The sequence below is a fragment of the Bufo bufo genome, chromosome 1 (assembly GCF_905171765.1).
Source record: "Bufo bufo chromosome 1, aBufBuf1.1, whole genome shotgun sequence".
NCBI lineage: Eukaryota > Metazoa > Chordata > Amphibia > Anura > Bufonidae > Bufo > Bufo bufo.
This window is the reverse complement of record NC_053389.1, coordinates 108,369,007-108,382,657: the sequence shown is the minus strand read 5'-3', so window position 1 is coordinate 108,382,657 and position 13,651 is coordinate 108,369,007. Positions and strand designations below refer to the sequence as shown.

Sequence of the window (13,651 nt, the reverse complement as noted above, 5' to 3'; positions counted from 1 at the left end):
GGATCCGCAAAAAACAGGAACGTTTATCTGGAAAGGTAAAAATACTGACGTGTGAATGCACCCTAAGGCCGAGTTCACACTTCAGTTATTTGGTCAGTGATTTTGATCAGTTATTGTGAGCCAAATCCAGGTGTGGGTCAAAAAAACAGAATAGTTGCAAATTTTTCCATAAGGGCTTATGCACACGAATGTGTGCTGCGGACCTCAATTTTTAACATAAGGTTTTTATATATGCAAATGAGCCTCTAGGAGCAACGGGGGCGTTACCATTACACCTAGAGGCTCAGCTCTCTCTACAACTGCCGCGCCCTCTCCACTTTGATTGACAGGGTCAGGGGTGATGATGCTTACACTACCTGGCCCTGTCAATCAAGGTGGGAAGGTGGAGAAAGCAGAACCTCTAGGTGTAATGGTAACGCCCCCGTTGCTCCTAGAGGATCATTTGCATATATTCAAACATAATTTTTCTCAGCAATGCGGGCACATATGAACATGGGACCAACACAGATGTCTTCAGCTGCCAAATGGACATGTAACAGGTCAGCCAGTGTCATAGGTGCAAATCTGCTGACAGATGCCCTTTAAGAGAATCAACCGATTTGATAGCATGCTAATAACTGGGTCCAGTAGTGGTTTCCTTGAAATTGTTTGACCATGCTGGCGACTCAGGATTTATCTGCTTGAACTCGATTAAATGGCCTTTACATTGCAGAGAACTGAACATTGTTTGCTTTCTTCACCATGGAAATAAATGGGTACATCTATAGAAATTGGTGCAAGGTAGCATTTTGGAGTGGATGTAGGATAGAAAATGGAGCACAGATGGGCACCCCATTCCTATGGCGTCTAGACATCCTGTAGTTACCCGTTTTTAACTGTTTTTAAAGTGCAAGCAACATTTTCTAATACATACAGTACAGACCAAAAGTTTGGACACACCTTCTCATTCAAAGAGTTTTCTTTATTTTCATGACTATGAAAATTGTAGATTCACACTGAAGGCATCAAAACTATGAATTAACACATGTGGAATTATATACATAACAAACAACTGTGAAACAACTGAAAATATGTCATATTCTAGGTTCTTCAAAGTAGCCACCTTTTGCTTTGATTACTGCTTTGCACACTCTTGGCATTCTCTTGAGCTTCAAGAGGTAGTCCCCTGAAATGGTTTTCACTTCACAGGTGTGCCCTGTCAGGTTTAATAAGTGGGATTTCTTGCCTTATAAATGGGGTTGGGACCATCAGTTGCGTTGAGGAGAAGTCAGGTGGATACACAGCTGATAGTCCTACTGAATAGACTGTTAGAATTTGTATTATGGCAAGAAAAAAGCAGCTAAGTAAAGAAAAACTAGTGGCCATCATTACTTTAAGAAATTAAGGTTAGTCAGTCAGCCGAAAAATTGGGAAAACTTTGAAAGTAAGGGCTATTTGACCATGAAGGAGAGTGATGGGGTGCTGTGCCAGATGACCTGGCCTCCACAGTCACCGGACCTGAACCCAATCGAGATGGTTTGGGGTGAGCTGGACCGCAGAGTGAAGGCAAAAGGGCCAACAAGTGCTAAGCATCTCTGGGAACTCCTTCAAGACTGTTGGAAGACCATTTCAGGGGACTACCTCTTTAAGCTCATCAAGAGAATGCCAAGAGTGTGCAAAGCAGTAATCAAAGCAAAAGGTGGCTACTTTGAAGAACCTAGAATATGACATATTTTCAGTTGTTTCACACTTGTTTGTTATGTATATAATTCCACATGTGTTAATTCATAGTTTTGATGCCTTCATAGTCATGAAAATAAAGAAAACTCTTTGAATGAGAAGGTGTGTCCAAACTTTTGGTCTGTACTGTATATCCAGGGGTGGATTGGCCATAGACCTTACAGGAAAATTTCCCGGTGGTCCGATGCCCATGGGGCCACCCAAGCCCTCCTCTCTGCCGCTGGCCAGGTACATAATGAGCTCTCAGCAGTATTTAACCTTGTGAGAATCAGAAACTCATGTACCCCAACAGCGACCGCACATGTCCTCCTGAATTCAACTGCTGTGGCCCACATCTCACCTCCTAAGCCCCCTGCTCCATATCTTGATTAGAGACAACTGGGGGAGGACAGAAAATGGCATCTAATGATGGCCACAACAGGAGGACAGCTTTTGGAGCAGTATATTATACTGCTCCATGATATATGGTTCTGCTGGGACAGCATTTTGCGCTCTGGTATTGCTGGCCCTGCCTATTTGTGTTGCCCCGCCTGTTGTCAATTTGGACACTCCTACAACATGGGGCCACTTTAAGTTCTCAGTCCGTCCCTGCCTATATCCAGTCGTCACCTAATGCCAGGTCAGACCTGGCGCACGCTGCAGCAGAGTTTCAAAATGGGGAAGAAAGTGAAATTTTGGAAGACTGTACCATGTATTCGGCTCTGACAGTTGTTCAAATATATCCGTCATACCGGCTGCACACCGCATTTCAAAGCCTGTAGTTGTCAGTCTTCCCTATATAGTAATGGTTTATGTCTCCAACCTGAGCTGCAGCGTGTGAATCTCTGAATATGGCTGGTGGCAGTTTTCTTTTAAAAAAATTGTTTTAGGCTTCTTTCACATTAGCGTTTTCTGCGGATCCGTCATGGATCTGCAAAAACGCCTCCATTAGCATAATACAACCGCATGCATCCGTCATGAATGGATCCGGTTGTTTTATGTCTTATATAGCCATGACGGATCCGTCATGAACACCATTGAAAGTCAATGGGGGACGGATCCGTTTTCTATTGTGTCAGAGAAAACGGATCCGTCACTATTGACTTACATTGTGTGCCGTCTTGCTCCGCACCACATCGCGGACAGAAAAACGCTGCAAGCAGTATTTTGGTGTCGGCCTCCAGAGCGGGATGGAGACTGATTGTAGGCAAACTGATGCATTCTGAGCGGATCCTTTTCCATTCAGAATGCATTAGGGCAAAACTGATCCGTTTTGGACCGCTTGTGAGAGCCCTGAACGGATCTCATAAACTGAAATCCAAAACGCCAGTGAGAAAGTAGCCTTATACATAAACTCCAGTATGTAAAGCAGAATATGATATAAGGTGCCAGCTACACTGTATAGACCTAGACCTGCTGAGACGTTCAGTATATTGCAGGACCTGCAGCTCTGCCCTCTTGTGGTCATCCTAATGCTCACACATACTGTACAGGACATGGCTGCTCTGTTCACACCTGTGTTTTTGGTATTTTTACCAACATAGATCCAGATGAAGTGGACAGGTTAGTTGTTTAATTAAATTTTCCAATTCATTGTAACAATCCATTCAGACGTCCGTAGTGCATTGCGAATCCGCAATACACCCGGCCGGCACCCCCATAGAACTGCCTATTCTTGTCCGCAATTGTGGACAAGAATAGGACATGTTCTATTTTTTTCCGGAGCCGTGTACCGAAAGATCGGGGGTTCTCTCCGCATCTATTCAGTCCCCATAGAGAATGAATGGGTCCGCAACTGTTCCGCAATTTGCGGAACAGATGCGGACCCATTATACGGACGAATGGAGCCTTATAAAGCGGGAAAGTATGTTTTCCTGTTTATCTTCGGAAGCCGCTATTAACATGTCCTAAAATGAGCTGTGAAACCAAATGACCATTTGAATGAATGCCGATAGCTCTTTCACTTTACATTCAACAAATCCGCTTTGTTCAAGTCAATGGGATTGAGCTGCGATGCCAAGCAGTGCCCATTTTCTCGCTGTTGCCACTAGGGCTTTCATGCAGTAGGTATATTAATAATGTATACCGTACCTGCCAACTTTTGAAAAACCCACTCATAGTGCACCACAACAAAAAATGTTTACACCTATTCATGCCGGTTTAGAGGCATGAATAGGTGTAAACATTTTTTGTTGTGGTGCACTATGAGTGGGTTTTTCAAAAGTTGGCAGGTACGGTATACATTATTAATATACCTACTGCATGAAAGCCCTAGTGGCAACAGCGAGAAAATGGCCGCCGTCCTATTAGTACACACAAAACCTGTCCTGATCACACAGCAGGACAAGTTACTTCAGAACACTGAGGTAAAGAGCCTAGACGCGGCTCAGCTGAGAGCGATACCAAGCACAGCCGCTATACAGTGTACGGCGCTGTGCTTGGTGAGCAGTGAGAAGGCACCGGTAGCTGCTCAAACAGCTGATTGGCGGGGGTCCTGAGTATCTGACCCCCACTGATCAGATTCTGATGACCTAAGTCTTGGAAAATCCCTTTAAAACCCCTTAGGGGTCTCTCTGTTGCAGCTGTTTATCGGGGGACATTTTGCAGTTTGCGTGCGTTTTGTATGGGGGGAACTGTGATGTCAAAGTGGCTCCATGTTAAAGGGGTTTTCCAGGCCCCTGATACTGAAGACCTATTCTCACCCCTTTAATGGAGGCCTTTGGCTGTCGTTATGGCGGGCATGGCCCATGTGGACGAGATTCTCACCGCTTTCGGAGTGCGATTCTTCAAAGTAAACAATTTGGACTTTAATGGACATTGGAATGGCGGCATTACTGTACACGGTGTGGCCAGTCGTTGCACTGGTGATGTTGGACCGCCATTGCATTCTGCCACACTGAGCTAAATGCCCAATGTCCATGGCGCCAATACCCCTGCCACGTATCATCATCCAGTGTTTATTACAGTATGTCTGTGCCGCCACAAGAAGTCATTCTTTCTGCCAAAATAAGGCTGTGCACAATTTGCTGACATTACTAAGCTGTGAGAACGACTGTGTGACAGACATTTTGGTAAATTAGCAGACCATCTCTGACTATGACACACAGTGGGTGAGTTTTTAGACGCTCCCTAGCTGTATAGTCTATGGGCCAGATTTATCATTAGCTCAAGTCAGAATAATGGAGTGAAAAAGTCGCAAATTTTTGCGCAATCGCTTAAACTGTGCAAAAATATGAGACTTTTTTCTGCTCTGCGCTATGCTCGCCAGTTTTCTGAAAGTGGGCGTGTTTTCTTATGTAAATGAATCTCTAGACCAGTGGTTCTCAACCTTTCTAAAGCCGTGACCCCTTAATACAGTTCCTCATGTTGTGGTGACCCCCAACCATTACATTTTTTTCCTTGCTACGTCATAACTAATTTTGCTACTGTTATGATGACCCACCAAAAACACGCACAGACACCAATACACCAAATGTTAATTCAAATACACAAGTATTCATTCATAACCACAGAACTTTAGCATAAATACAAAATATTTGTAAACCAAATAAATAACTTTAAAATAAATAATAACAAATACCCCTCAAATAAATAACTCAGTGGTGCTCACAGTACCCCCCCCCCCCCAAAAAATTTTTTAAAAAAATCTGTGGTGCTCAGGGTACCCCTCAAATAAATAAATCAGTGGTGCTTCAAGTCCCGCCCAAATAAATAAATCAGCGGTGCTCAGGGTCCCCCAAATAAATAAATCAGCGGGGCTTCAGGTCTCCCCCAAATAAATAAATCAGCGGTGCTCAGGGTCCCCCAAATAAATAAATCAGAAGTGCTCAGGGTCCCCCAAATAAATAAATCATGTCCCCCCAAATAAATTAAGCCTTGCTCAGCCAAATAATTAAAATAAAATTAGTCAGGCTCAATTAAATCATTGGTGGCAGTGGTGCTCAGCGGCGGTGTCATTAATGAAAAAACTCGGACCTCAGCAGACAGGCGGCCCGACTTACCCGTCCAGACGTCAGGCTCCTTCAAGCACAGGCAGTGATAGGACATAACTTCCTGTGCGCGAGGATAAGGGGCCGCTGCCGTTGTGCGGGCGACCCCCCGGAAAGGGCCGATCGACCCCCAAAGGGGTCGCGACCCCTAGGTTGAGAACCGCTGCTCTAGACAGATTTACTATTGTGACTATTTAAAAAGTCTCAAAAATAATGCTCAATTTCACTCCAGTGAGGACCATGCTTATCTTATGAGACTTTTTTATAGAACATGCGACTTTTTCGTAAAAACGTGCGTCTTTTGTAAAGCTGCTTACTGACGGATAAACTGCTACCGTCAAACCACATTTATTACAGTCTTAAAGGGCCGATCATAAATCTGACTTGGCTAAAACTGACTTTAGCCATATGTGAAAGTGGAGTGAGCTGTCAGAGTAATGATACATCTGGCCCAAAGTGTGAAAGTATAGACGCTCCTTGGATGTTACAGGTTGTAGGTGAGCTTGCTGACGCTGTTTCACGGTGATGTAAGTTTGTAGACGTTCCCTGACTGCGGCAGGCTGTGGGTGAGTTTTTGGACGCTCCCTAACTGTGAGATGCTACGGCTAAGTTTGCAGACGCTCCCTAGCTGTGACAGGCTGTGGATAAGTTTGTAGACGCTCCCCAGCTGTGAGACGCTGGGGATGAGTTTGCAGACGGTCTCTAGCTATGACAGGCTGCGTGAGAATTTGCAGACGCTCCCTGGCTGTGGGAGAATTTGCAGACGCTCCCTGGCTGTGACAGGCTGCGGGTGAATTTGCAGACGCTCCCTGGCTGTGACAGGCTGCGGGTGAATTTGCAGACGCTCCCTGGCTGTGACAGGCTGCGGGTGAATTTGCAGACGTTCCCTAGCTGTGACAGGCTGCGGGTGAATTTGCAGACGCTCCCTGGCTGTGACAGGCTGTGGGTGAATTTGCAGACGCTCCCTGGCTGTGACAGGCTGTGGGTGAATTTGCAGACGCTCCCTGGCTGTGACAGGCTGGGCTGGTAGCCGGCAGTAGGAGTCACGCTCGAATCCCAGGGAGGGAGCACAGTCTCCGGCAGTGAGCTCAGTGATCAGCCGGTGCACCGTCACCGTGTGTCTCCGGGAGCGGATCTGCATTCTCCAGCCTTGGATTGATGCTCTTTTGTTGGAATCTTCCTATGCAGCATCGCCGTGCGTCCTCCTGATCCCCCGTGCATCCTCCTGCGCTCCCGGCTCCACTGCTGCTCCCGCATCCTGCTGCCTGCAATGCACTGAGCACCGGAGCCGCAATCATGACCGTGGATTTCGAAGAATGTATCAAGGATTCTCCCCGGTTTCGGTGAGGAATGTGTGGTCCTTGTGTGGACCATCCGTAGTCTGCTCTGTGGTCACTTATGTATGTGGTATAGGGAGTAGGTAGGTCATGTACAATGCAGTCTGAGGGGAGCTGTGGGGTACACACAATATATAGATAGTCCAAACATATACTGATATACAATATCTATCTATCTATATTTTTTATTATCTATCTATCTATCTCATATCTATCTATTATCTATCTTCTATCTATCTATATTTTTATTATCTATCTATCTTCTATCTATCTCATATCTTCATTCTATCTATCTATCTATCTATCTATCTATCTATCTATCTATCAGCCCCCGTGTCACATTCCCGCTCCAGTATGTCGCTCTCGGAGGAGCAGGAAGCTGAGATGCGGGGGTTTATTTGACAAGGACTTCCCACCAGAGAGCGGTCATCAGGCATCAGAATGGACCATTGACCACCACTTCTCCATGCTCAGCTTCCTGGACTCTTATCTCACTGACAGCAGTCAGGGGGATGTTGGGGGTTATCCTGAACAGCACATAGATAGGAGTCCATCTTTTTGTCTGGAATACTTTGGATGAGCCTAGAAATGAGGAGGCGGCCCATGTCTTGGTGGCCGGTGTCTCATGATGGACCTCTTAATGGCAGAGTAACTTCTTGATGTGTTCTTTATATAGTGAGTAGTGTTGAGCGAACTTCTGTTTTCAAGTTTGGCGTACAAGGTTCGGGATATCTAAGAATCCCGTTATGGATTCTACTACCACGTCCATAACTTATTCTTATCCATAATGGGATTCTTAGATAACCCGAACCTTGTACGCCGAACTTGAAAACAGAAGTTCGCTCATCCCCAATAGTGAGTTACTGGGGTGGATGTTTAGACTGGGTGTGAAGTGTTCTGTGACGTGTGACCTATAGACCAGGGTCTGCAAACTGCGTCTCCCCAGCTCTTGCCTTACTACAACTCCCAGCAGGTTCTGCTTCTCAGAACGCTTTGTGACAACCAGATGGATGCATAGATCCCAGCTAGACAAGGCTCCTGCAAGGAAACTCTGCCTCGGAACATCCATCATGGCATAAATACACAGGTTTGACAGGACTCTAAGGCCGCTGTCACACGGTCAGTGTTTGATCAGTGATTTCCATCAGGAGTGGAGGTCAAAAACACTGAACTGTTGCAAATCTTTCCATAATATCTTCACTGCTGGGTTTGGTTCACAATCACGGATGGAAATCACTGATCAAACACTGACTGTGCGTAAGCGACCTAACGATGGCAGCATTATTAGTTGTCACCCAACTTTCCCAGGAACAGAAATAGCTGCAGACTGGGAGAAGTAATAGAGAAGGAGATGGGGATTTCTCCAGCGGTAGACGTCTCCCAGTGACGGGGGCCTTCTCAGCGTGGGCAGCGGCAGAGCGGACACATATGGACTTCGTTTGGATCCTGATCTGTTACGGAAAGATGTTTTTCAACATCCAGAATAAATTAGCGACATGAATACTGTAGGAAAGGCAGGAGGAATTCCAGGAAGTGATGAATGATGACTCCTGAGATGCTGATACTGCTGTGCTGCGGACTCTAGACAATCCCTCCAACAGAGCCGGACTAGCTGACAGGGGCAAAACTTTAATAATTTCCTCCGGGGCATATATAAGTCATGTGGGGGGCATCTGAAAGTGTCACAGGGAGTAAGTAGACCTCCGTGACCATGTAATGTATTGTGTCCAGGTCTAGAAGGACAAAACCATATACCGTAATGTTCTCCAAGTTTTCAATCCATTCTATGCTCTTATTGTGGTTGTCAATCAAGACTTTAAGATGGGAGGGGGGGTCTCATAGTGGGACTGGGGGGGGGGGGCACCATAAACATGGAGCATCCAACTGAGGTCCTTCCTGTCTGCTTTATTAAATCCTTATATCTTCCATTTTCTTAGAGCTATTCCCCCTGGACATCTAGGTGCTAACATTGCCTTGGTTCCCCCTACAGTCTAGGGACATGGTCTGTTGACAAAGTGAATGGTACCACCCAGTTATCAATTGTTTTAGGCATACATTTCCAGGAGGGATAACAGAGGGATAGCACAATGCAGAGTTCTAAGAAGAGATGCTCCTGAGTTGCAGAATTAAAGTATTTCTGAAACCAGACATATCCGGGGAGCCGCCCGTCCAACCACCATCTTTTAGATCAACGTGACTAGAGCAGGAAACCCCTTTAAAATGTGGCCCCAGAGCATTGATCATGGGATCCTTGACTGCTGGGGGGACATTACCTATTTGTATGCCCCCCGCAGGACTCTGGTGTGTCAGGGGCGGATATGTACACAGCTCTGTCTATACAAAGCAAGCGGGGAGCAGACATTGCTTCTCCTGTAGCCTATTTTTCTAAACGGATCCTGAATTCTGACATGTGACAGTGAACTGGAGCAGCGGCTATTCCGGGGGCTTCCAGTCCTAGTTATAGAGCCCCCATCTGGTTTCCTTGCGCTGTCTCCCTTTTATATACTGAACTGACAAAATAATGGAGGCTGTGGCATTTTTCTTAAAGGGGTTTTCTGGGAGTTTAATATTGATAGCCTGTGCTCAGGACAGATCATTAAGATCTGATTATGGGGAGTGGTGCTCCGGTGAGCGCTGCAGCCTCTTCCTAGGCCAGTGACGTCACGTTCACATGGCCTAGGCCCTAGGCGTAGCTCAGTCCTATTCAAGTGAATTGACTTGGGCTGCAATACCAAGCACAGCCACTATACAATCAACGGCGCTGTGCTTGTTAAAGGGGTTATCGAGCCTGGAAATGACCCCTACACTGATTCTACTTACCTGCTCCTGAACCTCGCACGGCCGCTTCTCCGCGTGCGCGGATGAAAACATCCAGTGTCAGGGGGGCAGCCAATGGCAGGCGCTGACAGGAACGAGCCTCCCTAGCATTGCGGGTGTTTTTATCCGCACATGGGGAGAAGCAGCAGCGGTCGTGCGCGACCAGGAGCGGCGCAGGAAGCCAGGAAAGTATATTCAGTGTGAGGGGCCCGGGCATATTGGGGGGGGGGGGGCATTTCCAGGCTTGGATAACCCCTTTAAGCTGTGAGGAGGCTGCATTGTTTGTCCAGGTGTCGGACCCCCACTGATCTGATATTGATGACCTATCCTTAGGATAGGTCATCAATATTGTACCCCTTTAAGCAAGGCTAGGTTCACGCAGGTAACATCGTGGAGCGAAACCACTGACAGATCGGCGGGCTGCTCCGCCTCTGTGAGCAGTGCGTTTTTGGCGGCACTTATACCAGCAAACCGGCGTAAATGTTATTGAATTTGCCAGGGCTGAAGGCTCTGCCCCGCTCCTGCCACTCCCCAATCACGAGGGCGACATAAAAATGGCATGTGTGCCTATATGAAGGCACAAAGGCGTTCAAAACGGGGGCCGTGCGACTTTCTAGCGTAGGGGGTCATTATAATTTTACCCCTTTTCCATCAACTTCTATGGAACCACCATCAAATCTACTTAAAGTACTAATGTGTCTCTTCTCAGGGTTTTTCAGTTTAGTTGCTGAAAAAAAACGAAAATCTGTACATGGTCAGGTCCTTTACCTCCAAGTCAATGTAGGTTATGCTGCGGAACACCACATTTTGCCCATGTAAATGTGGCCTAAGAGCACCTCCTTGTCCATTGTCTGTCCCTGGTCTGTCACCAGTGTGAGAAAGTTTGGTTGCTAAGGTCACCTTCATGATAACACTCCATAGCAACCAGCCTGTCTCCATTCAAAAAACTCTAGCTGCACTGACAGAAGGAAGGAGGAATTATTAATCAGATTTTCCCAAGTTCTTTCAGAAGAATCCATTATCAGGCAAGGCCTGGTGACCTTGGGCTGGCTTACCGATACGCTATCATTGATGAGCAAGATGATGTCATTGCCCCCTATTAATTAGCAGTGGGATGGAAAGTTGTTTGCCCCTCTGCTCTGTGAACCTTCAGATAAGTACACGACTTCTTATTAGGGCCATATTTCCCATGAGCCAGGCCAGCTCACTTTTCCACTGGAGTGGGGAGGGGAATAGCGCGCCTTGGATTGGCTATGGTCGGGTACTGTTCAGAGGTCCTGATGTACAGGACACACATCCAGTTCTATATTATAAAATTGAATACGGTACTTTACAGTCTCCACAGTATTAGTTTTTATTTGCAGGGATTTTTCGGGATGTATTCACCGTCATTTACAGATTTTTAGGTGTTGACTGGATGGCGGGCAGTAGGAGCGTATGCTTAGTAGGTGTGTGATCTCGTCTGCTTCATAGAGGCTGGGCAGGGACACAACATAACCAGCCTGAGTGCTTCCCATGTATTATTCATGCAGGCACGCTCAGACGGTATAAAGTGCAGTAAATGCCGTAGTGCCGGGTTTTTATGGAGCGCTGTGATGCAGGCTTTTATATGTCCGTCAGTGACTTTGCATTTACAAGTTCTGGATAAAGCATCACATCTGGAAGATGCGAGCAGTAGGCCTCTAGGTATTAGACACAGTTGGGGTGAAGGGGTTAATGACGCCGGGTTATTTCGTCTTTGTGCTGGCTTCTGCTTGCATTGTTTCCACAGATCCTCCTGTGCATGTGCAAATGAAGGGTGCTTGCTCTCTGATCACAGCCCAAGAGAGAGGCCTTAGGGAGCGTGCCAAAAAAAAAGCTGAGCGCACTTATCAGGGGCTGTAGCATATTTACATGTTTCTGATCATAAAACATAGGGCGCTGGATGATGGGTCAGATTTCGGATGGGGTGTTATAGGGAACCACTGGTGACCCGTCTGTGGACCATGACTACATGTATGTATAAGCCTTTTTGTATACTATACTGTATACTATACATGCATTCTTTCTCTTGTCTGCTGCTCTGCCTGGATTATTTTCGTGCACCAGGAAGCTCAGGATGAACCGTGCTACAGCAAATGGCTGCAGTTTGATGGCATTGTGGAAGATGCAGAATGTGGTTGGCCAGCAGATACAACATGAAGGGCCTCTTCTGGAGTTGTTTCTGATCTGGGGCCTAATAACTTATTTTTCAGGATGAATAAATAATAACCACTTATTGTTCTGCACACAGTCAGACGAAGGAATCGGGCCGCTCCCCTGTCAGATGCTCTTAACCGAAGATTTCTTCTTGTGCTTCTTGTTATTTACAGACATTTACTTTGCAGCCTTTTACAAAGGAGAGCATTGAAGTGGCGGCTTGTGACATGGGCCATAGTATAGGGTCTATCATAGTCATACTGCCTCTCATTTTCTTTGACGTGTATGTCCTTGTTAGTGGAGGGCATATTAAAGGGAGTCTCTGACCATGCAAAACTGCCCAGAGAGCAAGACAAGCATACTTTTTGCAGAGCTTTTATTATCAGGAGTAGTGTTAATACAAACGTTATTCTGCCAGATTCTGCTTCTGCAAATGCACTGGAGGTGGAGCTTCACTGTGAAGTCTTCTCTGCACTGAGCTGCTTGACAGCTCCTCCCCTCTGCTCTGAGACCTTGGTGTAGCATCCAACCAGGAGAACACTACACCTGTCACTCAGAGGAGAGGGGAGGGGCTATAAAGCAGCTGAAAAGAGCACTTCACATTGAAACTCTCTCTCCTGTGTAGTTGCAGGAGCAGAACCTGGCAGAATAAAAGTTCCTATTCACACTACTCCTGGTGAGAAAAGCTCAGCAAAACGTATGTGTGTCCTGCTCTCCCCAGCCTCTACTTAGGGCTGTCAGTAATCATGAGAAACTACAGCTCTCTTCTCTGGAGGGTCACTGTGTCAGTGAATGGGACTGAGCTGCAGTACCAGGCACAGCCACCAGTGTGTTAGACTATGCCTGGTAGACATTGAAGGGGACATGCCCCATCATTCAGCTGATCAGTTGGAGTATTACAGTCCAAATAAGCCCATGACAGTCAATGGATATCCACGGATTGGTGCGGATCCGTTCAGATAATACAACCGACTGCATCCGTTCAGAGCGGATTATCTTTAACATAGCCAAGACGGATCCTTCTTGAACACCATTAAATGTCAATGGAGGACGGATCCATTTTATATTGTGCCAGATTGAGTCAGTGGAAAGGGATCCGTCCCCATTGACTTACATTGTGTGTCAGAACAGATCTGTTTGGCTCAGTTTCATTAGACGGACACCAAAACGCTGCGTATTGGTGTCCTTCTCCAGAGCAAAATGGAGACTGAACTGATGCATTCTGAGCGGATCCTTTTCCATTCAGAATGCATTAGAATGCAAACTGATCCGTTGTGGACCGCTTGTGAGAGCCCTGAACGGATCTCAGAAACGGAAAGCCAAAACGCCAGTGTGAAAGTAGTATAAACTGTTTATGAACAGTCCAACGATAAGGGATATGCATAGCTGGCAGATAACTCAAAGTGAGGCCTCTTTCACACTACCGTATGGCTATTTCAGTGTTTTGCGGTCCGTTTTTTACGGATCCGTTTTTTTTTTTTGCGGACCCATTGACTTGAATGGAGCCACGGAACGTGATTTGCAGGCAATAATAGGCCATGTTCTATCTTTCAGCGGAACGGAAATACGGAAACGGAATGCATACGGAGCACATTCCGTTTTTTATTTTTTTGCGGAACCATTGAAATGAAT

General features: G+C 46.3%; 1 protein-coding gene across 4 annotated transcripts in view; it reads left to right on the top strand.

The window, feature by feature from the left end:
- Nucleotides 1–6,697: 6,697 nt before the first annotated feature.
- ACAP3 (ArfGAP with coiled-coil, ankyrin repeat and PH domains 3) overlaps nt 6,698–13,651 on the top strand; it is a 156,682-nt gene continuing 149,728 nt past the window's right edge. For all 4 annotated transcript variants that reach the window (XM_040427696.1, XM_040427715.1, XM_040427704.1 and 1 more), the window contains exon 1: nt 6,698–7,030. In XM_040427696.1, coding sequence (XP_040283630.1) covers nt 6,984–7,030 — 47 coding nt within the window. In that variant the 5' untranslated portion in view covers nt 6,698–6,983. The remainder of the gene's footprint in view (nt 7,031–13,651) is intronic.